The sequence below is a fragment of the Vulpes lagopus genome, chromosome 10 (assembly GCF_018345385.1).
Source record: "Vulpes lagopus strain Blue_001 chromosome 10, ASM1834538v1, whole genome shotgun sequence".
Taxonomy (NCBI): domain Eukaryota; kingdom Metazoa; phylum Chordata; class Mammalia; order Carnivora; family Canidae; genus Vulpes; species Vulpes lagopus.
In genome coordinates this window covers 74,043,213-74,067,956 of record NC_054833.1, presented here as the reverse complement: position 1 = coordinate 74,067,956, position 24,744 = coordinate 74,043,213, and the positions used below count along the sequence as shown (strand labels likewise).

Sequence of the window (24,744 nt, the reverse complement as noted above, 5' to 3'; positions counted from 1 at the left end):
CTATAAACGGTTTTCTAATAATAGAATTCCAAACTCTGGGTCCCAAAATGGGGTGGGGACGGCGGGGGAGCACCAGCCTTTTAAAGCAGAAGCTAAGGGTAAACTACAGATTTAGAAAAGAAGCCAAAGTTAATGATTCAAAAGTGGGTAAAGTTCTAGTATGCTGTCATGTAGGGGGAGGTCCATAATGCTACATCTATACTGTTCTTACATGATTCCAAGTTCATTTATTTCACTAATCCTATTTCCCCATTTGTGGACTTACCTCCTCTTTATGAGTGACATTGACCCTTGTCTTAATATAAGGAAAGGCATGAGAAGTAGTCAGAATGGTCTTCCGTTTGAATTGTTCATGAAGTTCCCCATGGGCACGGCCATCTAAAGTGAAGGGTGTACAGTACATGAAACGACGAAGATTGTAATTTTTGTCAAAATAGGTGATTCTGTCCTTCATCTCATATGTATCAAAGTATGGTTCCACATAGGTAATCTGAATAAATGCCTGGGAAAGAAAAAAGCCCTTCATTTTCTCAATGTTAAATCATCGGTTAGCCCTTCTCCCACAAAATCACAGGCTCAGAGATACACCTAGGTGGCTCTCGGTCTAATCAACCATACCTTGTTAGGATCTAATTTACACTTGTCTACAGGATTAGAGTCCTTGATTACTTCAACCACATCCTCTCCAAATCTTTCTCCATAAAATCCCTACAAAGAGAAAAAAAACCTTTTACATGAAGTTAACATTAATGGAGAACAGAGAAGGCTTCTGAGGGAGATTTCTGAGCAAAATTAGGCCACTTAGTGGCAGATCTTAATACATCTTATACAACCATCTGAATAATTTACAATGTAATTATTTAGGTTCACAAAAATTACATTTAGCCTACTTATTTGATATTATTTCCATCTACTCATTTTAACACAAAATTGAACAATTTTCTCTAACAGAAGATTCCATAGAAGTCCTCAAGAAATACAAAAAAGGAACAGAAGGCAGAGACAAAAGAAATCTGGTACCTTTGATGTATAGGATCTTAGTTTTATTGAGTTTGATAAGACCTGATTTCTTGTAGGCATAGGTCAATGAACCAACATTCATTTTTATGAAAGATTTAATATTCCAGAATTTTCAAATAAAATAATTGATCTGCTGAAAGTTTTATACACTGGTTTAAATTCTGAAAACACAAGCCTGTCACGAATATAGTGACTTTTCTATAGAACACTGACTAGCAACATGGGCAACAAATGGAGCTATTCAACAGGAAACATTAAATCTCTACCTTCAAAGGACAACCCCTACTCTTCCTTCAAAGATAATTTTTACAATTGAATAAATTTGGAAAATGCTGCCTCAATATTTTCCAACACTTACGTAGCTCCTGAAAAATAAAAAGTCACCCTTCAAGCCACTTTATGGAAGGTGAGCCCAGGAGGCACCAATAAGAATATAACATTCAAGAAATAAGTAGGAGCTGAGAATTAAAACAAGCCCAGAACATGGCTTCTCAAACTCTTATGTGAATACAAATTCACTAGGGCATCTTGTTAAAACAGAGATTTTGATTCAGACTATCTGGGGTGCGATCTGAGATTCAACATTTCAATCTCCGAGATGATGCCAGTGCTTCTGGTCCGACTGCATTTTGAGTAAAAACAATAAAGAAAAGCTGGAAAGAATAACTGCATATGGCAGAGAAGATTGGTAAACCTCATAAACATGAAAATTAACCATTTATGGTGAAAATGAAAGAGTTATAAAGGGTAAGGAATCCTAAGAAGTGTTTTCAGGATATGATTTTAGGCTTTTAATTTCTAAAGGAATTTCATTGGAAATCAGACCAAACAGGTAATGAGCTTGGGTCAGAAATTTCTTGGGGTTCTAGTTCCAATTCCATCATTAGTTGCTACTTAACTCTTTATGTCTTTTTCTGCAAAACGTAGATACTACTATACATTTCTCTGTATATCACAGTAGTTCTGAAGGATGTTGGGGTTTCTAAAAATATGTGTGAAAACAAAGCTTTCAAAAAAAGAGTTAATATTATTTTACTGTTGCCATAAAAGATTTGAAGGATTTGAAAGACTATTACTGTACCTATCAAAACATCCTTAATTCTTTTATTTGGCAGGATCTGGTTTATTAAATGATTTGATCTGGATCTGAAAATCTATTCATCATAGAGAATACAAATTAAAGATGACATTTACAAACTACCACAGCATTCACCTCCAATCTGTGAGAGATCTCTGCAAGTTTGGTTATTGCAGGCTCCTTGTAAACAAATTCCTGTTCATCCAAATCCCCAAACTTGGTTCCATAAAAACCAACACGAAAATAGGTGCCAAACATCCGCTTACCATCCTAGGTGTAGGAAAATTAAAAAACTTTAATACAAAGGGTTTTCTCCCTCACATTACGTTTATTTACATTGCTATAGCATAAAATTCTTAACACATTGCAAAAAGATTTCATTCAAAATTAAAATATTTTATTATTTCTCAAATGAAGGTAAAAACAAAGTAAATATCTCTTTTCCATTATTTCTAACAAATAACATTATGTAGTTAGTTTTTATCAAGTGACCAAATCATATATAGTGTATGTTTTTCAGAATTGGTCTATGTTTTTAATTCCCTACACTGTTGAGATAAATTAACTTATTTTCCTTATTGCAAGAAAAGATGCTTAGTATAATATGAACTGTGTCTTAATTACTCTGAAATTATAGCATACTAAATAAAGTTAAATTTAAAAACAACACTAACATTTTTAGTTAGCACTCGCCTTTATATAATCTTTATACATTAATAAGTGACATCATAAAAGTTAGGAGCCAAGTATATAGTGCCTGGCATAGAGGAGACAGTCAGAAAATGTTAAGACCATCCAGAAGCCCTGAAGCTATCAATTTACAATGGGTCCCCCACTGTCAATAAAAATACTTATATGTGGAAGAGTGACAAAAAAATGAAACAGAAAGGGGAAAATGCATGAATGAAAGATAAAAAGAAAAAAAATTGACACAAGTTGGTTAAAGTCCCCAAACCACTTCCTGCATACATTAACCACACATTCAAGTACAAAGTACACTAAGACCATCTGAACTCTTACACAGTGCATTTGAGAACAAATCCCTTTAATAAAGATAAAATATTTGGAAGCTTTCCATGTAATTTTTACAATTTATTTACAAAGATGTTTCAGAAGGGGGCGCCTGGGTGGCACAGTCCGTTTAGTGTCTGACTCTTGGTTTCAGCTCAGATCTTGATCTCAGGGTCATCATATAGAGGTCTGAGTTGGGTTTGTTTAAGATTCTCTGTCTCCCTCTGTCCCTCCCCTCCATGCTCTCTCTCTAAAATAAACAAATCTTTAAAAAAACAACAACACTTAAGATATTTCAGAAGGATTCTGTGGTAGTGCCTATATATACAGCCACACATAAGTATTTAAAAACCTCTGAATTCTCTTTAAGCCTAATCTGTCTCACACTTAGTTTTCCTATATTGAGTTCTTCCTGGAAAGGCTAAAGGATATGTAAAGTAAGTCACAAATGAAACAGATCATTAAGCAAAATGGGAAACTCTGATCTTTAATTTACTAGTTTTATAACAGAAAAAAAAAAAGTACAGTGATGAAAAATATCCCTACATTTCTATCCAGGAGAAAGTTTTGAAGAAAAAGATGCCTTTAGAGCTTAAAAAAAAAAAGTTTCCAATCTAAATTTTTTTCAGTTATTTAAAAATTTAACAAGTATAAAAATTAACTGAGTTCCTTTAGCAACTGAAATCTCTCTAGAAAAAAAGATATTCCATCAAAATTCTGATTAAAACCATCCATAAGCCAATGAAACAATATAACAGCAAATTTTGATAACTAATCAAGGAATGAAGGCACTGCATGGAAAATAAAAATCGGATTTGAGAAAAATTAAAACCTTGCTATGTTTCAAAAATGTTATACACATACATAATATACATATACATTTCTACTTTTAGAAACCACAAATATTAAATTTTGTTAATCTGGCTAAACTCTCAGGTGTCCAACATTTTTTAAAACACCATTCCAAATCTTTAACATTGTGACCTTTTAAATATTTGAAGACTGCTATTAGGATTTGTTTCCCTTAGCTAAATTTCCCAGTTCTCAATCATCTTTATATGATAGGAATTGCTATCTTGTTTGCATTTTATTAATTTTTTTAGTTTTAGTTTTTTTTTTATATTTTATTTATTTATTCAGGAGACTCCGAGAGAGGCAGAGTCACAAGCAGAGGGAGAAGCAGGCTCCATGCAGGGAGCCTGATGTAGGACTTGATCCCAGGACCCCAGCATCTTGCCCTGGGCTGAAGGCAGGCGCTAAACTGCTAAGGCACCCAGGTGTCCTGCTGAGCCACCAGGCATCTCTTATTTTTAGTTTTTAAATGCTACCTTTCAAGAAGTGCTATCCCGGAAACAAACATGATAATGCGGATCTGATCTGAGCAGTGCAGGGGTCAGGGGACTCACTGCCTCCCTCGATATGAACTTGGATTTTATTAATGCAGCTTATAACTAGTTACTAAGCACTTATCTAAGCTCTTATTTACTTTCCCATACTAACATTCAATTCAAGGAAAAAAAATTACTAAGTGCTTATAACGTGCTAGACATTGTTCATCCTCAGTAATAAAATAAAAATGAAAGACTTGGCTCCTCAAGAAAGTAAAGGATATATACTCAAATAATTACAATATAAAGGTTATATACTATAATAAAAAGTGGTATCAAAAAAGGAAAGATCAATCTTGCTGGACCCAGGTCATAGAAGAGATGACACACAGGGTTCTACAACTCAAAAGAATGGCTAACTGGATGTGGGAAGGAAGGAAAACATTTCAGCAGAGAGGGGAAAAAAAAGGGAAAAAAAAAGAAGTTAGAAAGCCATGTAACAGAATGTGAGGGAAACCATTCACCCATTCATGTATTTATTGAGTGCCTAAAATATGTCAGCAAACTGTTCTAGACAGCTATGATAAATCGGTGAACAAAAGCGACAAAGAGCATGGTCAGGGTAGGTCTCACCAAAAGATGACATCTCAGCAAAGATGTGAAGGAAGTGTGAGAATTATTTATGTGGATCTCTGGAGAACAGAATTCCAGGCAGAAGAAAGAAGCCAGTGCACAGCCTCTAGGATAGGAGGTCCTATCCAGTATGTTTGAAGAACAGAAAGGTGGCCAGTGTAGTTGAAAGGAAGTGTGCAAGAGGCAAAATGGTGTAGATCAGAGAGGTAACTCTAAGGAGTTACTGGAATTGAGAACAAGTATGTGTGCACTGGAGTGGGGGAGAGAGCAGAAGGCAGGCTAAGAGTTTGAGTAAATTAATTTACAATCTACAAAAAGTTCTCTAGTGCAAAATCACCAACTCTATCATGCTCATGAATGCATAATCGTTATAGCTTCTCCCTCAGGAAAAATATCACTTCATCTTCTTTCCTCATCAGAGTTTTAGACCCAAGATGACACTTGTTTTCTACTTTCCTAAAATCTAGCCTGTATTTTTCTAGCATTAACTTTCCTTACTGTCATGAATTCTTTCTGAATTTCCTATCATCCACACACTCCAATTTATTCTTCCTTAGCAGTTCTACCTATTTTACCATCTTGTGGGTGAGGAGATCATGTCCCAGACAAGGAAACCCATCTACTCATCTCTCCATGTCTCTAACGTCCAAAATGTCTTAGGATGAATGGATCTCAAATCTTTTCTAATTTTATTATGTTTATTTAGCAAGAACATTTCGTTGAACTGGTTTATTTCTACAATGACATCACTACTAAAACTTCTTTTATCCTCACCCAATTGTTTCTGCTATGCTTCCTTCAAAGTAATTGATTTCTAGATAGACATACTAGTATTTCACACAGTGGTAATATCCCTCCTCTTCTACTGGATCTTTCTCCTATAGAACACAAACACTTTTATCACTTTAGTTAGTCGTAGACATCAACTTGGGAACATAACACCTCTTAGATTTCATTAGCCCAACTGTGTTAAGATTTCAAGTAATGATGATGATGATGATGATGATGATGTTACAGTAACAACAATAAAAATAAAAATAATCTCCAACATTTTAAAACTACTTACTATGTGCTAGACACTGTTATCTCCTTTACATGTATTATTAATTCTTATCACAACTATAAAGTAGGTACCATTTTTTCACCCTCATTTTATAGATGAAGAAAAGTAACTTGTCCAAGGTTATACTGTTAATCACTGGTGGGGCTGAGAGTTAAACACCAATATATTTGACCCCGGAAGTCCAAGTTCTTAATTAAGCTATGAAAATTCCCATACCCTCTATACTGATATACAAACACTCTGATGTTTTCCTTGAGAATTTCCCTGAGTAAGTCCTTTGAGAATTAATGGGTACCTCCCACCCTATGTTTGTCTTTCTCTTTATTACAACACTGTCCTCTATACTCTAAAGGAAAATCAGTTTGGTGGCTGATCTATGAAATATATTCTTCTAAGATACACCCTCCTACATTTCTTATCAGAAGTTCAGTTTTAACCATTACATGTCATATAGTCCAGGAAGAAGAAATCACATCTAATATCATCTACATAGTACATTTTGCTGCCCATGTCTTTCTTTTTCTGAAAAGTAGCATAAAGGGCAGAACACAATAAGAGGTACAGCATCATCAGTTGCACAGTCATGGGTCTATACCAATTATCAGGGAGTCACCAACTACCCAAAAAGTATCTCCTCCTGGAGATAAGAAAATTCTTCCCAACTATTGTATTTTCCTTAACCTTCTTTATATCTGGCTTAACATTCCTGAGGTAAAGACTATGTTCTTGGATTTTTTTTTTCCTTTTTCTTTCTTTCTTTTCTTTGGGAGATTTTTTTTTCCCATTCTCTTATTTCAGAGACTCCCCTCACCTCCATTTTATTGCTGTTTCTAATTCTGTTCCATCTTTTCTTGCTTAGATGAGTTAATTTATCTTACTTAGCCTCAGTATGGATTAAAACAAAAAAATTCAACAGAAACCATTCCACCAAAACTATGGCTAGTACTTCTGAGCATATAAAAAACAAAATACTGTCTCATATTCATGTCTATCATGTCTATCAAGCCCAGTGACAAGAGTTAAGATATAGCCCTTTTGTATAGTTCAATCTGAAAAGTTAGGGTACCCCGTTTTTCTTTAGTGGTCCAGCAGGAAGAGTTTAGCTTCACAAAGCTAATAAGCCCATCTTCTCCAGCCTTTCTGGAAATTATAAGATATACCTAATATGGTAATGATATCCCCTTTGAAGAAACATGTTGTAATCTTTGAAGAAAAAGAAATGGAGACAGTGTCACATGACTGGACACAATATTTGGGGATTGATTATTCTGAAAATTCTACACTTGAATTAATCTATTTCTGAAATGGATCACTGTTGGATACATGGATAAATGCTTCTTTTAAAAATGAAACACACAAAATATGAGATCAGTATAAAAATTTCCATACAGAAATTCAGTATTTCTCTTTTCCTAAAAATACTTTAAAAATGCAATCATTAAGAAAGAAATGATTAAAATACACTTTATTTCCTATTATTGCAAGAAAAAAAAATGGGCTTGGGAAAAGAGAAAATAAAGGTGGACACTAAATAGCCATAAGGTACTGAAACTAGCAGAGCAGGTAACAGGCACCACAATCTGTTATGGGTACCTGATTTGTTCTTTTGCATAGTAAATACTTCACCAAATTACTAAGTGTCAAGTTTTAGAGTTATCTTATATACACACACATATATACACACCGCTCAAAAGCTTTGCCAACTCAAATAATTTGTACCCAATCAAAAAGCATAAAGAAAAATGAAATACACTGCTAATATATAAGCTCAGAAGGGCTTTTCCTGTAAGTTAGGTAGTGAGTAGTCAATTCAAAGAATCTTTCTACAATGGATAAGTTATCCTTACTCGATATTAAACCAGTAAGAGTTCTTTGAGAATACTAGGGGATTAGCTAGGAAATAAAGCTTTTAGAAAAAAACAAAATTACTGAAGTTTTCCCAGAGTCAAAAAGAAAAATATTCACAAGATAGGAACTTACCACAATAGACAATAGTAAAAGTAGGGAGTAGGGTCAGCAACCAGGGGCAAGAGAGAAGAGAAAACAGAAAGCATTTTAATTAGGGAAATTTCAAAACAAATAAGCAGCAAATGGTGGCAAACACATTTTTAAAATGCAAGCATCCATTTTAAGTTTTACAAGGGAAAAGCAAAAAACAAACGTGCAACAATTTGAGAAGCTACAAAGCTAAAAGTCCAGTGAAAGGTAGTGACAAGAATATAAACAGAAAAAGTCTGTGCGACTTTTACCATGCAGTAAACATGACGACAGAATGATATTAATGTCATAACCAGTGAAAGTTATACCTTTCAGGGGTCGATTTAGCATCAAGCAGACTAGTAATAAACTGCTCAGAGGTTTCAATATATCTTCTTTCATGCCTACTTTTCAGCTAATTTCATTTCATGTTAAGAAATCCATAAGGACCTTTACCACTCATAGATTAACCATGGCAAGTCTCTTTCTGTAATCTCTTAACTGAGCCACAAAAATGAATAATTTTATATTGATATTAATAGTCATACACATTGAATCTAGAGAGTTAAGGTAGATGTACATTTACTGACTTCATCAGAAAAAAAGCAAAAGGCAGGGACTAATTAAGGAATGGAAGAAACACAGTAGTAACATTTATTCCTGAAGTTTTCTATCTGGGTCCCCAAGTAAGGACCGCAGTGCAAAACCACAGAAAGGTTAAGCTGTTGAGCCAATATAATGTGACCTCAAAGTGAGAGGCAAAGCAGACAACTTTAAAATATACCTAGCTTAAAATAAACCTGGTTTATTAATAATACCCTGCTTCACCTCATCCAAATAAATTACGGCACATTGTACAAAATTCTTTCCTTTACAGAAAGATTTAAAACAATAGCAATCAAATCTTTCTGGCTTTTTTTTCAGGTAAAACTTGATTCATATGTAAGTTTTCATAAGCCTACCTCCTACATAAAAGGAAGCATATGTAGTCTTCATTCAACAGGAATTATCAGACTCAGCATCAGAGTTCAAAGTAAATTTCATGTTCTCCCAGTCTCTATCTCTCCCATCAAAAAAATTTAAATGATCAAGTGAATGTCTTTCCTCAGTAGTGCTTATCATATGCAAGGTGACGTGACTTAACATCAAATCAACACATTATTTCATCAATTCTAAGACGCACATTTTTTTGGCCCACATTTTAATATCTCTGTAGTTAGCATTCACCTCTCAACTGATAGGATGTTGTGCTTTAATGTTTCCTTTTCTTTCTTAAAGGCATATAAAATAATGGTATGTCTAACAATTGATGGCGTCTTTGATCAGATGAAATACGGTATTTGCTATTTATACCTCTGAGCAATAACACATAAATCGACCTCTGTAAAATGAGGTGAAACAATATGGTTAAAAAAAGAAATCTGTGTGTAAATATTGATGAAAGAAAATGCTTCAAAGGATAAAAACAAACTAAAGTGATGACAAAGTGGCTCATTTACCAAAGAATCTCATTAGCGTAACATGAATTTCCATGCACTGCCTACAACCTCTTAATAATAAATTGCTTAAAATAACTTATGGTATTTTAACAAAATTTCTTTGGTTAATGAATTCAGTTGATAGCAGATAGCAACAGAATGCCCACAGCTAGCACATGTGGGCAAAGCATTGGCATAAGAAATCTGATCAAATCAATCTATTAGTGTCTTTAACTAACTAAAACATTACCTACCTCCCAGCCAGTACTCTGTATAATAAAAAGTAAAAAAGGGCAAGTCATAAAAAAAACTGTTTTAAAAGAACAAAAAAAGGCCAAAGGAACTTCAGCAGTGTAAGGCACCATATACCATAAATTCTTCCCCATGAATAGAAGACAGCAGGATATTGTAACACCATATTCTTTCACATTAGATCTGTGATAATTTCATAAATTGCTTGTTCAAACCCTAAGTAGTTAAAATTTCACCTTTTAAAAACTTTAATAAGGGAAACTATAATTTTGGTGAAAAAGAGGCAGCTATGTGTTCCATTAAGTGTCTGAATTAGACTTCTAACTAAAGGGAGCTGTGCATCATTGAACTACCCAGGGTAAACTGGAACAAAAATCACAATTTTGCTCAAGTGTCCATGATACAAATGGAGGAAAATTTCTTGCAAACTACTAGCTCCAGGTGTTTCAGATCTGACATGTAACTGACACTGTAGGTACAACTGATTATAAAAAGATCCACCTGTTACCATCATGAATCCTAATAAATCTCTTGCAACTTCAGTGTTTTAGTGGAGGACAATAAAATATTGGCTTAACAGTATAGCAGCCCTGTTTATAGACTATTAAAGTTTTTCAGGTTGTATCAATTCATCCAAAACAGTGTAGTCCACATTAAGAAAGAAGAGGTCAAGCTGACAGACAGTATAGCAGGACTAGTAATGAATACAAAAGTGGATAATCAATATTCCACTTCCTTCTTGGATGATGGTAGCAGCAGATGGTACAGATGGTACAGCACAGGTAGCCCGGGGAAGGGAAGGGAAAAGTGGGGAAAGAGGAGGCTCAACAGGATATTTCAGAGTATTTAACAGAGCCAAAAATTTAGTTTCAGGGAAATCAATTATTAGTAGTCTAATTCATTTTTAAACCAAGCCTTATTTTGATTCTAATTTTGGTGATAATATGTGGATTCCATGAACTATAAGCAAGTACTAAAATCATACTATTATAATTGAATAAACACAACAGTTTTATTATTTTCACTAAATATTATTTTCATGTTAGAAATATATTAAAGGATCATTGAATGGAACATCCAGGAAAAACATTTGAAGCTGAGTTGAAAACATTGACAATATTAGTTTATTACTCTTTCATATCATTTAATAAAAAACTAACTTGAATATAAAAACTTTTTTGGCAGCAAAAGAAATCAACTTAAGAATCAGATTCACAATTTTAACCCAACTTGTAAAACAGAAAAGAACTCACAATTTTTAAAAACTTGCCAACTAGTAGTAATTTTTAAAAAGTGAAGAAAAACTATGTAGGAAGTTTATGATGATCATGATCTACTTTAGGTAAATTCATTTTTTGTTCACGAATCTTGCTCTGGCCATGAACCATCATTTTGACATTGTTCATTTGTAACCTGATTAAAATGGTCATTTCCTCAGATCGAGTTTGACATCAGTACAAAGCAACACTAATGCTTTTAGACAGTTTTCTCCATTTACACTGAAGCTAGAAATTGCAATCATTACCTGATGAACAATTTTGCTGAATGCTTCTTGAAGTTTACCATGAATTGTGGATAGTTTCTTTGCATCCCGATTAGCTTCGTGAATAGGAATAAGTACTTTGTAAACCTCATTGACTGCTTCATACATGCCAGCCTATAAGAATAATGTTATAAGATAATGTTTTCTCTTATATCAATATGAAAGAATTACAATTTACGAATGCAAAATATTTCCACTAAGGCAATACCACTAAAGCTTTCCCAATAGCACATAAAAACAAACACTACTTTTTAATTTTATTAAGGCTTAAAAAAAAATTTTGCACAATGCACTGTCTCCTCTAGATGGATGGATATGTGTGTGTATATTTAACATGCATGCAATACATATATGCATATTTAAATTTATATATAATTTAAATTGAACATTCTGCTATCTACCCAGTAATTACTTCACTAGTATGTATGTGTGAGTACTTACATATGCATATAAACTATGGGAGAAGTTAATTCTGAGCAAAGGAATAAAAGAAATTCAATTATTACATTGATCACAGATATCAGAAACCCTGTGGAATCCTAGCAAACTAAAATTATTTACATTTCTAAAATATTAAATTGGCACAGGAAATCTTTTTTTTTTTTTTTTTTAAAGATTTATTTTTATTTATTTATGATAGTCACAGAGAGAGAGAGAGGCAGAGACACAGGCAGAGGAAGAAGCAGGCTCCATGCACCGGGAGCCCGACGTGGGATTCGATCCCGGGTCTCCAGGATCGCGCCCTGGGCCAAAGGCAGGCGCCAAACCGCTGCGCCACCCAGGGATCCCAGGCATAGGAAATCTTATTGGAAATATTCTGTGGGGGAAAAAATCAGTGATCTTTCACAAAATTTAAGAAGCTTCTGAACTACCAGATTTTATTCCACTAAGGGGCCAGTTGGCCAACGGCTAGCCAAGTGTTGCCCTGCCTATAAACAGAGTGAGGGACAACATGTGTTTTTACTTCTATTCCATTTTCTTGTCCTAACTAATGGATTGGTGGCCGTAGTGAAAGAAGAAAGAGATGCTTTCCAAGAGCCACCAAGCTCCTGTTACCTTACAAATCAACAAATATATTTTCCCAAGAATAAATATATGGTGCTTAAATTTTCTAGTAAAAGTTCACAGGAGTTTAAGCAATCTTGTAACTGTAATAGTGAAATATATACAGTAATGAAAATGCCCCAATAATTACTGTAATTCAGATTAAACAGATTAGTTGGAAAACAGGGAATTTCATAATTATACGCTATTACAAAAGGATTTCAGTAATATAGGTCACTGAGCTGTGAATTATTAAAATTACACAAACACAGAGTGTTTTTATTAAAATATTCCATTAATAGCAAAAAACATTTCCCACTTCTAGTTCAGATCACTTAAAATGAAACCCAAGGAGCAGGAATCCAGGGGGAGTAATCAGAACAGTTGAGGTACTCAGCAAATTTTAAATGATCACCTAACATTCTTAGAGTCTCAGAAAAATTCTATTTAGATAAACTGGTTCTAAGTGTGAATAATGATAAAGATGATGGTAATGGAGAAAACTAATACTTACTTGGAGTCAGGTACTACGGTAAGTACTTTACATATATTAACTCATTTAATTCTAATGACATTCCTATGTAATTCCTATTATTAGATGCATTTAATGGATGAGAAAAGCAAAGCACTGATAGGTTGAGTAACTTGTGTCTAAAGTAATTTAACTACCAAGGCAGCAGAGCCAGGATGTGACTGGCTGTATGCTTTCTAAATAGATGCTCTTAACCAATACATTGCAGGGTAGGGTTAAGGCCATGAGAACCACCAATTCCCTATAGCAGTATAATGGTGAAGAAGGACAGCATTGCATATTGTGTTGAGCTTCCCCCTTCCCCTAACATGAACTTCACAGTCTCCTAAACCTTGGCAATGGGACAATAAATACCCAGTAGAAATGTCAGAGAAGTACAGTTTAAGAAACTAAGCAGGGATTTGGCTAGCTGTCTTTCCCTTCTCCAATAATTATCCCATCTTGGATCAACAAGACTGTTTCAATTCTTCACATACAGATATGGAAGAACAAGACTGGGGTTGTAACATGGTACAGGAGGTCAGGCAAGGGATCTAGGATATAGTTCATAAAGCTCTGGTAAGTGAGTTCCAGGTCTCTAACACCCTCTTACTAGGGCTCACTATGCAACCAATGAGATGAGGGGCCATAATTTTCCTGAGCACCAGTGCAACGTCCAACACACTCAAAAGAAGATTCTCCCTTTCATCCAATAGACCAGCTCTACTGCTATAGCTACATTACTCAAACAGGAACTTAAATCATCCAGATGTTTTCTGTTTTGTTCTCTTTTTTAATTTTAAGGTTTTAGAAAATGTTTGGTGGTAAAAGTTTTATAAACCCAAAAAACCCCAATAAACCAACCAACCAACCAAACATCTGTTATAGATTAAATGATGGTTCATAAATAAGCAAATGAAAAATACCAGAGAAAATGACAGATTATTAAGACAAAAAGTAGTTAAGCAGTAATGGATCTATAGAGAAAATCTGTTCCTAGATAATTCTTAAGGTACTTGGAGAAAATTACCATAAAGGAAAAGCAAGGTCACAGGCAGAGAGAATATATGTATCATGAATAACTCAGAGGTATGTATCTGTGGAAAGAGAATGAAGAGTCATCTACCATAGAGAAAGAAGCAGCTGCTTGTTCCAGTAATCCCACGAGTCCTGACTCAGTAAAGTACTTTCCAGAGCAGATACCTTCTTCATCTGGAGATACCACATCATCTGAGACTGCAGATTCTTCTAAAACATTAGATGAAATATTCTGGGGGAGAAAATTGAAACAGCTATTAAAATGGAATTAATTCCTTAGCATGAAAGATGTATATGAGGAACTAGCTGAAGATGAAATATTAATATCTGCTTAGGTTACAAAAAGGGGCAGGGGGTAGTCAACACAAAGATAAAAAAGACAAATCTCCAAAATCTTCCTGTATTTTGAAGATAACAATAAAGTGGTAACACTACAGTTAGGTAACTTCTCCATTATAAGTTTGAGAGAGAAAATTAAGAAAAATCATGTGCTAAAGAAAACAGTGATATGAAACAGGATATCTCAGGAGACTTAAAGTCTTTATTTTTAACTTAAATGATCTCGTCAAAACTCCCCACAAGGAAAATTAAGGTGTGATATAGCTTGGCTTGCCTAACATTACATTGAGTTAATGAACAACCTCAAGTAAAATAAAAGCCCTCTTACCCAATGAGATTGGGATCAGCCATTATTTCTAAAAAGGAAATAATACACACTACCTTAAACATTTTAACCTAAACATTTACACCAGATAAACATTCATCTGACATTTTTTTTTTTTTTTAGATTTTATTTATTTATTCATGAGAGACACACACACACAGAGGCAGAGACACAGGCAGAGGGAGAAGCAGGCTCCACGCAGGGAGCCCGATGCGGGACACGATCCCAGGATCTGGGATCATGACCTGAGCCGAAGGGAGATGCTCAACCACTGAGCCACCCAGGTGTCCCCTGACATTTTTTTTTTTTTAAGATTTTATTTATTTACTCATGAGAGACAGAGAGAAAGAGAGGGAGGGTGGGAGAAGCAGGCTCCATGAAGGAAGCCCGACGTGGGACTCGATCCTGGGTCTCCAGGATCACATCCTGGGCTGAAGGCAGCACTAAACTGCTGAGCCACCTGGGTTGCCCTCATTTGACATTTTTTGAAGTAGATCTAAGGCTGTTTCTTTGTGTATACGTCTCCAGGTCAGATTTTCATCTAATCTCTCTTGACTAAATATTCATAGTGCAATCCTCACTTAAGATTTCCAGTTCTGGTTTCGTTAGAGTAAAAACTTGAACTTAAAAGGTTATCAAATTATCCTAGATTTCTAGAAGCTTCCCCCCCACCCAATTTTTTGTAGTTGGTCCAAAATCAGTTCAACAGCAATTGTTTTGGAGACTCACTTTTATCAAGTCTTTGCAAAACATTTAACTTAGGGTTCAGAGAAAAAATGACTGACTTTCTATTTACGTTCAGATTTTACCAGAGGACCTACCATTTAATTAAGTGCTGTAATTCCCCAAATCTGGCATTATCAGGTGTTGAAGAAAAGCAAAGCATAATTGACTCCTGGCAAGCAAAGAATTCGACTAGTGGGTTGGAGGGATGGAGCCCTACTAGGGAGCAAACTATCATCTCAAAGCCATGGTTTCTGCATATTTTATCAGAAAATGGAGAATGCTGGGTTATCTGATGTTTTAAGTAAAAGCCAATTAAGAGTTTCTAGAGTATTCGGATTCTCAGTATTTCGCGTGTATTTCAGAGATGAAGTCCACATCAGTACAGGTGAACAGAATACACTTAGCACTGGCATTTAGAGGTAAAAAAAAAAAAAAAAATGAGGAAAGAAAATTAACAAGAAGTACTCTTTACAAATGTATTCATGACAGTGATAGTGAAATGTTAACTTATCTTGTGAAGCATTACCTTCAGTCTTTATGCTTTCCTTACGAGCTGAGGTAATCTTAACACCAATGAGAAAAGGTAAAAATAAAAAGGACGTATCTTGATTCAATGTCAACCTGTCAGATTCCTACCTGAAATGTTACACATCCAACAGGAAGATATTTGCGGTCCTCCAGCATGCTCAAATATTCAGCAACGAGTGCTGCAGAGTGGACAAGGCACTGGGCAGCTTCGGCATGGTTGCTACGTTCCGAGTGTTTGCCAGCCATGTTCTGCAACCAGGTCAGCCGCAGATCTGGAGAGGTCTGGTAGCCCTTGGCAATTCTAATTGGAATAGAAATTCTTTTCAAATTAGCATTTGCTTCCCAAGCTGGAAGGGAGTTTAGATTGCTCACTTAGTATTTACCTAGAGGGGTTTCTGTTATTAAACACAACCTATTAAGACAAGTTTTGAATGGTATGAAAATCATTTTGAATATGCTCACTTAAAGAAGTAACTGTGGACTCATGGAATGGTTGATAGCAGTATTTTTGGAAGGGTACTAAAAAAAAAAAGACACACCATCAGTAAGGGGAAACTGTAAGAATTTATGTGTTCAGGCAGCCCGGGTGGTTCAGCGGTTTAGCGCTGCCTTCAGCCCAGGGCCTGATCCTGGAGACCCGGGATTGAGTTCCACGTTGGGCTCCCTGCATGGAGCCTGCTTCTCCACCTCTCTCTCTATCTCAATCTCTCTCTGTCTCTCATGAATAAATAACTAAAATCTTTTTTAAAAAAATAATTTATGTGTTCATTATGGGCATATAAAGAAGTTTTATAGTCAAGAAAAAAGATTTACAAGATAGTTTCATTGCATCATATTTATTTTAAAGAAATAATTGTTGTTTTTTTTTAAGATTTTATTTATCCCTTCATGAGAGAAAGAGAGAGAAGTGGAGACGTACGCAGAGGGGGAAGCAGACTCCCTGGGGGGAGCCCGATGCGGGACTCCCAGGACCCTGGGATCAAGACCTGAGCCAAAGGCAGATGCTCAACCATTGAGCCACCGAGGCATCCCAGAAATCTTTGTTTTATTTGTATCTTTAAAGAACTCCAAAATTATAAAAAGAGAGGATCATGTGGCAAAGGAAAAATCTCAAGTTTTACTTATATCTTTCAAGATATAATAGGAATTACAAATTTCTAAAGTATGCTCTTAGAAATATTACATTATATGGCACGCACAACCATATTGAAAATCAGGAAAATTAATGTTATGGTAAAATATTTATACACTGTATTTTCTTCCTAGAGGACTGATTTTTACATTTAAAATATGGGTCTCAGACCGCTGCATAAAGTCTGAGGCAGAGAATGCATAGGTGTTGTGTCATCACTACTTTAAAAAACTCTCTGCTTTTCTTATTTATTTATTTATTTATTTATTTATTTATTTATTTATTTATTTATGATAGTCACAGAGAGAGAGAGAGAGGCAGAGACACAGGCGGAGGGAGAAGCAGGCTCCATGCACCGGGAGCCCGATGTGGGATTCGATCCCGGGTCTCCAGGATCACGCCCTGGGCCAAAGGCAGGCGCCAAACCGCTGCGCCACCCAGGGATCCCACTCTCTGCTTTTCAAAAGGAGCATGGAAAAGCACACATTGACTTTTCAATCTACCATTAGAAAATTACTTAAGTAATTCTGGTATGTTTATTTTTTATCTACTGTTTTCTGTATATTTTACCAATTTCTTTATTTTTTAAAGTTTTTAAATTCCAATTAGCTAACAACATACAGTCTAAGATTAGTTTCAAGTGTATAATTCAGCGACTCAACACTGCCATACAACATCCAGTACTCATCACAAGTGCACTCCTTAATCCCCATCACCTATACCCCCACCCCCACCCCCCTATAACCATCAGTTTTTTTCTTCATAGTTAAGAGTCTGTTTCTTGGTTTGTCTCTCTTTTTCCCCTGTGTTCACGTGTTTTGTTTCTTCAATTGCCCATATGAGTGAAATCGTATGGTATTGTCTTTGTCTTACTTATGCTTATTTCACTTAGCATTATACTCTCTAGCTTCTATAGCATTACTCTCTGGTTCCCTCCATGTTGTTGCAAAAGGCAAGATTTCATTCTTTTTGATGGCTGAATGATAATTTATTAATAAACACACATACACACAACATATCTTCTTTATCCATTCATCAGTGGGTGGGCATTTGGGCTGTTTCCATAATTTGGCTATTGTAGATAATGCTGCTATAAATATAAACATCAAGGTGCATGCATCCCAAAATTGGTATTTTTGTATTCTTTCGGTAAATAACTTAGTAGTGCAATTGCTGGATCATAGGGTAGTTCTATTTTTAACTTTTACCAATTTAAATCTGTTATACAAGTATAAATGAATCAAACAAATGATACCTGTACATTAGATCAATCAACATTTCAGGATCCTCCTGGTGTTCCTTCATTTTAACAGTATCAGAAAGGATCATATGGAGATTGAAAACCAAATCTTGAACCTGAAGCAGAGAATTATATTAAAAAAACATACTTCAATTATCATTCATTCACAATCACTAAATTAGTTTAGAAGACATTTCAGATAGCCATCTGAAGATTACAACACAAAATGATACTGAATATAGTTTTAAAGAATGTGAGTATGCTGGGGTATGGTTAAGTGAAGGGTAATAAACTTAATACTAATTCCTCAGCAGGCTGGTTTTTTGTTTTATTTTCCAGTTCTCTTGCCTGGAAACATGTATATTGAACTAGATATAGAAATAAAATATAAGGATTTAGAGGACACAAGAAGAGAATACAAAAGGAAATTGTCTCTCATGTTTCTCCATTTCTGATTCTCCCAAAAGGTAGTTTATAAAAACTTCATTTTTTAGGGAGAATTATTGTTTCATTAGTAAGTGGGAATAATATTTCATCATAAGGCTTCCTATTTGTTTATACTGCCTGTGTCTACTATTTGTTCTACTTGTCACAAATTCACAGAATTACATACCAAAGATATTAACCTTTCCTAGGTTAATATCTTCACCCCATCTATGGCATATGATACATGGACTGAAAAAAATATATAGGTTCCTCCAGTAAAAACCAAAGTTTAAATTAACAATTTGTAAAGTGCCTATTTATAATCCTATTTCAATTAATGATCTAGGAAGTCACATTTCTGACCTGATCAGGAAATGTTGTTTCCCTCAATTCCAAATCTTCTTCAGCATATGTCAATATGGTCTTTAGAGAACGTCTTAAGAATTCCTCATTAAAATTTTGAGATGTGCCCACCAAGGATGACAGTGACATGGTTACTTGCATTTTAACTCTAGCAAAGTTCTGTAACAGAGAAATTGTCAGGTCAGCATTTAATACAGAAAAACTTTAAAAAGTCTTTTTTTTTTAAAGATTTTATTTATTTATTCATGACAGATACAGAGAGAGAGAGAGAGAGAAAGTGAGAGAGAGAGAAGGAGAGAGAGAGAAATTGAGAGAGAGAGAAGGAGAGAGAGAGAGGCAGAGACACAGGCAGAGGGAGAAGCAGGCTCCATGCAGGGAGCCCGACGTGGGACTTGATCCTGGGTCTCCAGGATCAAGCTCTGGGCTGAAGACAGCACTAAACTGCTGAGCTGCCCAGGCTGCCCCAAAAGTCTACTTTTTTTTACTTGCTAAATGAAAAGTTTAGTTTAAAAAGAGAAACACCATCCCAAGCAGATATTTTTTAAAAAGTAATGAAATATGCATATAAGATCAAATTTTAAAACCTTATTATAAGACATAAAACAGAATTTTGCTAAGAAAAATATGCTACAAAAAAAAAGCCATGTATTAGAATTGAATTAGAAGTTGTGCGTAGGACTTTACATTAATCTGTTTTGAGGTATATATTATTAATAATAACATCATGTTTACACATGAGGTTATAGAGCTTGACCAACATCACAGAATTCCTAAGTGGTAGATGCCGTCTTTAAACTCTAGCCCATTTCATTAGGTTCATTACCATGATGAAAGAAATTTAATATACATCACGCATAAAGTATCTTAAAGCAGAATCTTTGGAGTGATGCTTAGAAGTGGTTTACATTCTTCCTTTTTCAGTATAAATTCATTTCTGTCCCACCATTTTCCACTATGAAAACACTTTTAATTGGTTAACCAGGGATAACCTAGGATATGCCAAACTCAAGATACTTTCTGATCAATATTCTACTTAACATTTCTGTATATTTAAATGTATTGGTTACCTTTTCCCTTGAAAATTTCCTGCTTTACCCACTCTGCTACCATTTTATGATTTTCCTAAATATATCCACTTTTTTTGGTTGTCCTTGTTACATACCAATGGTTCCCAAAAATTCTATCAAGAAACCTCTTCACTTGGCATTCTAAACAGCCTCATTCATTTCTTTTCTTTCAGTTAGTATGGATACATGTCTATGTATTCAGCTCATATTTCTCTCTAGAGCTCCAGGCCATCATATTTTACTAGATGGCTCCATCTGGATTTCATGGGCACCCCAATTTTAACATTTCTAATATACCTTCTTTTCCTATTGATTAAACAAATGGCACTACTATTCTTGTAGTCACTTAGGCCAATCCCCGCCCCCCCCCCCCCCAAAAAAAACTAGTATTCATCCCTTCGTCACTCTCCCCTTTCCTTATCCATACCATAGATCTAGTCCACACTCTCCCCTAATCTGTTCCAGTTTGGTCCTTCTCCATTCCAAAGGCCATCACTATAGCTTACAACCTTACCAAATTTTACTTGGATTACTGTAATTACTTCTTAATTGATCTTACAGCCTTTCTGCTCATAACCCAAGTTTATTTTCCACATTGTATGAGGGAAATGTGTGTAAATTTTGCAAGTCTGAATACATCACTGCTCTCCTTAAAACATTCCAATGGCTAACCACAGCCTTGAGGATAAAATTCAAGTATTTGACTCTGTAAATATATCAAACTACATAGTGGGAATTGAAAGGACAGTACTAAAACAAGTATCTGCCCTAGGATACCTTAGTCTAGGCCTTTTCAGTTACAACTTTATCCTTTACTAGTCTCTCTTTCAGCCATAATAACATCCTGAAGTGCTAAAATAGTATATTTCTGTTTCCTTCTCTTGTCTTCATGCCTTTTTAATTATGCATGTGCCATTTTCTTTACCTACCAAGTGCTATCCACCTATTTATCATTCTGATTGGGCAATTCTTCATCTTTAGTTCAAATATCTTCTCTTTCTGAAAACCCATCTCTGGGAGCATAAATCATTTTTTCCTTTGTGCTTATCTCTCATTACATTAGCAACAGCAAACATTATTCAGCATTTGCTCAGTTCCAGTTACTGTTATAAGTGTTTTACTTAATATGAATTTATATAATACTCACCACAAAAAGGTACTTCTTACTATAATTGGATGAACATTAGCTGTTCACAGATGAGCACTGTTTATTTCTTATCCTACTAGAGGTTAAGCTAAAAGGACTGTCCTTTTATCTATGTGTGTCCAATCCCTACTACAGTACCTAGAACACAATTCAATACTTTGTTCCAATATCTGTCAAATGCATAAACTGCATAAATCACTGCCAGTTTTAAATGAACTATTGCTTATTAGAGGTAATACCTGACACTAAAAGGGCAAATTGCCTATTTTTATCCTATTATATAAAGCTTTCATAAAACAACAGAAGCTGTATCAAAGAAAACTATGTAGTCGAATTTTAGAGACAATTTCAAAAACTAAATAAGATCAATAGAATAATTGGATTCTTCAGTTCTCAATTAAGAAAAGAGGGCTTGGCTTCCAGTTAAAAAGGGATAGTGTAAAACAGCAATTTCCTATTTCTGGATTTTACACAAAAATGAAAGATGAATAGGAATAAAATCCACAAATTTTATTTTTAGCGAATGAGTCTGATATAATCCATATATTAGAAAAATGCAGAAAGATTGCCAAGACAAGCTAAGATAGGATGTAGTTTCAAAAGAAGGCAAAGAAAAGAAAGCAAATAGTGAGGGATACTAAGGGCACAGATTTCAGAAATAATGTGGGGAAAATACTTCTTTCAGATAGAAGACTCACTTTGAAGTGATAAAGCTATTTGTCTTAAAAACAAAACGAGCTAAAAACCTGGGAAGACTGGATAGAAATAGATTGACCAGAAATTTCAGGAAGTTAGGCAAGATGTGTTCACAATAGCAAAATCCCATGAGAAATACATTTCCGAAGGAACTTCCTACAAATACCTGGGCCAAGACAATCTAATTTCTTCTACATTGAGTAATAAAAAAGTGAAAATTAGAGAAACTCACCAGATGAAAAACACTTAATATAAAAATGTTGCCATGAAACAGATGAAAATTTTAATGAAATGCTCTGCCTTAAATAAAAAAAAAAATGTATGCACTTTAGAAAGGAAAAGGAAGAAATAAACTCAAGGAAAGAACACAAATCAGAAAGAGAAGACATAATATAGGAGTTTACATAAGAGTGTTAGCTACTTAAAACGAAATAGGAAAAAAGAAAATTGGGGAAAAAAAAGAAAGGATGTGGGACGCCTGGGTGGCTCAGTGGTTGAGCATCTGCCTTCGGCTCAGGGCATGATTCTGGGGTCCCAGGATTGAATCCTGCATCAGGCTCCCCAGAGAGAGCCTACTTCTCCCTCTGTGTCTCTGCATCTCTCTCTCTCTCTCTCTCTCTCTCTGTGTCTCTCATGAGTAAATAAATAAAATCTTAAAAAAAAAAAAGAAAACCAGAAAGGAAGGATGTCATGGAGAGCCCATAAGGTATATAGGTCAGAGAAATTCTGAGAAAAAGAGCCACAATAAATGGAAATTGAAAAGTGTTAAAACGGAAAAGAGAAAATGACAGGCAAAAAGTAAAGTTAAACAAAACAAAAAAAGTAAAGCAAAACAGATCTAACATATGTATAACTGGTACCTAGGAGAAAACTCCCAAATTCTGAAAGAAAATATTCAATTTTATATTGAAGAAAACTTTTCGAAATAAACTGAAAGTAGAAATAACGTGCCTGAGAAAATTAACAAAAATTGGGAAATACTAAGACACATTCTAGAAAAGGTATTTAATTTTAAATTAAAGAGACTCGCTTGAGCAACTGGGAGGTGAAAAGCTATTTACAAGGGAAGAAAATGGGTATTATTCTGTATGTTGGGGGTGTTATTCTGTATGTTGGGGGTGTTATTCTGTATGTTGGTAAATTGAACACCAATAAAAAATTAATTTATTAAAAAAATAAAATAAAATAAAATAAAATAAAAGGGAAGAAAATATCTGGCTATCTTCAGATATCTCCTTATTTAAAGCCAGAAGAAAATGGTATTCAAATATCTTTTTTTCTTTTTTCTATTAAGTGTTCTTTATCTGGTATGTTTTACTGATTTTTCTCACTCCCCTTTTTTTCATTCAAAGTCTCAGGCAAAAAATTTCATAACTATCTTTGCCATCCTTTTAGTACAGAAGACACTGAACAATCAAGAACTTGACATATGTTATTCCTAAGAACTGTCTTGAGCAAACAACTACAGGACAATATTTTTAGCCAGTAAAAAATGATTGAAGCAAAATAAATAAACAAATAAAAGAAGTAACAAAAGAAATAATAGTTATGAATATCAATTTACCAAATAAGAGTTAGAAGAGAAATAAATGATGTGTAGGTTTTAGATCACCTCCTTCAGTCCACCAAGTAGACCAAAATAATGTAATTAATAAGGTATATTTAACTTAATACTCTGAAATAAAGAACACTCTTTCTTTTTAAGTGCTTGTGCAATACTACACATCCATAGTACAAAAAAGAAACATGGTGTCTACACTGTATAGTCACATTGAAATAGTACTAAAAATTAACATCCAAACTTAAAAAAAAAAAAAAGACCATCAATTCTTTGGATTAAAAATACAAACTGAGGGCAGCCCCGGTGGCCCAGTGGTTTAGTGCCACCTTTCGCCCAGGGTGTGATTCTGGAGACCCAGGATTGAGTCCCACATCGGGTTCCCTGCAGGGAGCCTGCTTCTCCCTCTGCCTGTGTCTCTGACTCACTGTCTGTCTGTCATGAATAAATTTAAAAAAAAAAAATCTTAAAAAAAACCCAACCAAACAAAAAAACCCCTGAAACTACAAAATATCTATAAAAGAATATTGAAAACACTATATATAAGAACCAAGGAGGGATCCCTGGGTGGCGCAGCGGTTTGGCGCCTGCCTTTGGCCCAGGGCGCGATCCTGGAGACCCGGGATCGAATCCCACATCGGGCTCCCAGCGCATGGAGCCTGCTTCTCCCTCTGCCTGTGTCTCTGCCTCTCTCTCTCTCTGTGTGACTATCATAAATAAATAAAAATAAAAAAAAAAAAAAGAACCAAGGAGATACCAAAGCAGTGCTCAAAGGATGATCCTAGGCCTTAAATACTTACCTAAGTAATAATAAATGAATTACACACTTGACTCAAAGTTAGAAAAAAATACAACACGTGAATATATTATCAAATAAAACATTTTAATGAAAACATGGAGTTATTCAGACTGGCATGTAATCATAAAATATCAAGCCAAGATATTTAAACTTTTAATTTCTTTATTAGTATTTTCATTTTACTTAATGATGATAATTTTCCAAAAGTTCAAGATACATTTATATTTTAAGTTGTACTACTATTTATTTTTAGTAGAGAAAGCAAAATTGGAGATTTGGATTTTTATTTTTGTAAGATATCCACAGAGTAAGAAATATTAAAAAAGTCTGGACTCCAAATACATTAGAAAATTCCACGCTCCCCAAACCACATTTACTAGATATCTGCAGAAGTTACATTTCATTATGAATCCAGAAATAAA

At 34.8% G+C, this 24,744-nt stretch overlaps 1 protein-coding gene across 8 annotated transcripts in view; it reads right to left on the bottom strand.

Annotated features, from left to right (window-relative positions):
- Window positions 1-24,744, bottom strand: part of DOCK7 (dedicator of cytokinesis 7) — a 220,919-nt gene that overhangs the window by 18,883 nt on the left and 177,292 nt on the right. For 4 of the 8 annotated variants that reach the window (XM_041769969.1, XM_041769971.1, XM_041769973.1 and 1 more), the window contains 9 exons: window positions 19,056-19,214; window positions 18,282-18,382; window positions 16,003-16,195; window positions 14,065-14,208; window positions 11,366-11,497; window positions 9,843-9,857; window positions 2,234-2,359; window positions 619-708; window positions 266-502 (listed from right to left, as the gene is read on the bottom strand). In XM_041769969.1, coding sequence (XP_041625903.1) covers window positions 266-502; window positions 619-708; window positions 2,234-2,359; window positions 9,843-9,857; window positions 11,366-11,497; window positions 14,065-14,208; window positions 16,003-16,195; window positions 18,282-18,382; window positions 19,056-19,214 — 1,197 coding nt within the window. Of the gene's footprint in view, window positions 1-265; window positions 503-618; window positions 709-2,233; window positions 2,369-9,842; window positions 9,858-11,365; window positions 11,498-14,064; window positions 14,209-16,002; window positions 16,196-18,281; window positions 18,383-19,055; window positions 19,215-24,744 lie in introns of all 8 variants that reach the window. The other 4 variants (XM_041769970.1, XM_041769972.1, XM_041769974.1 and 1 more) reach the window with 1 other exon arrangement.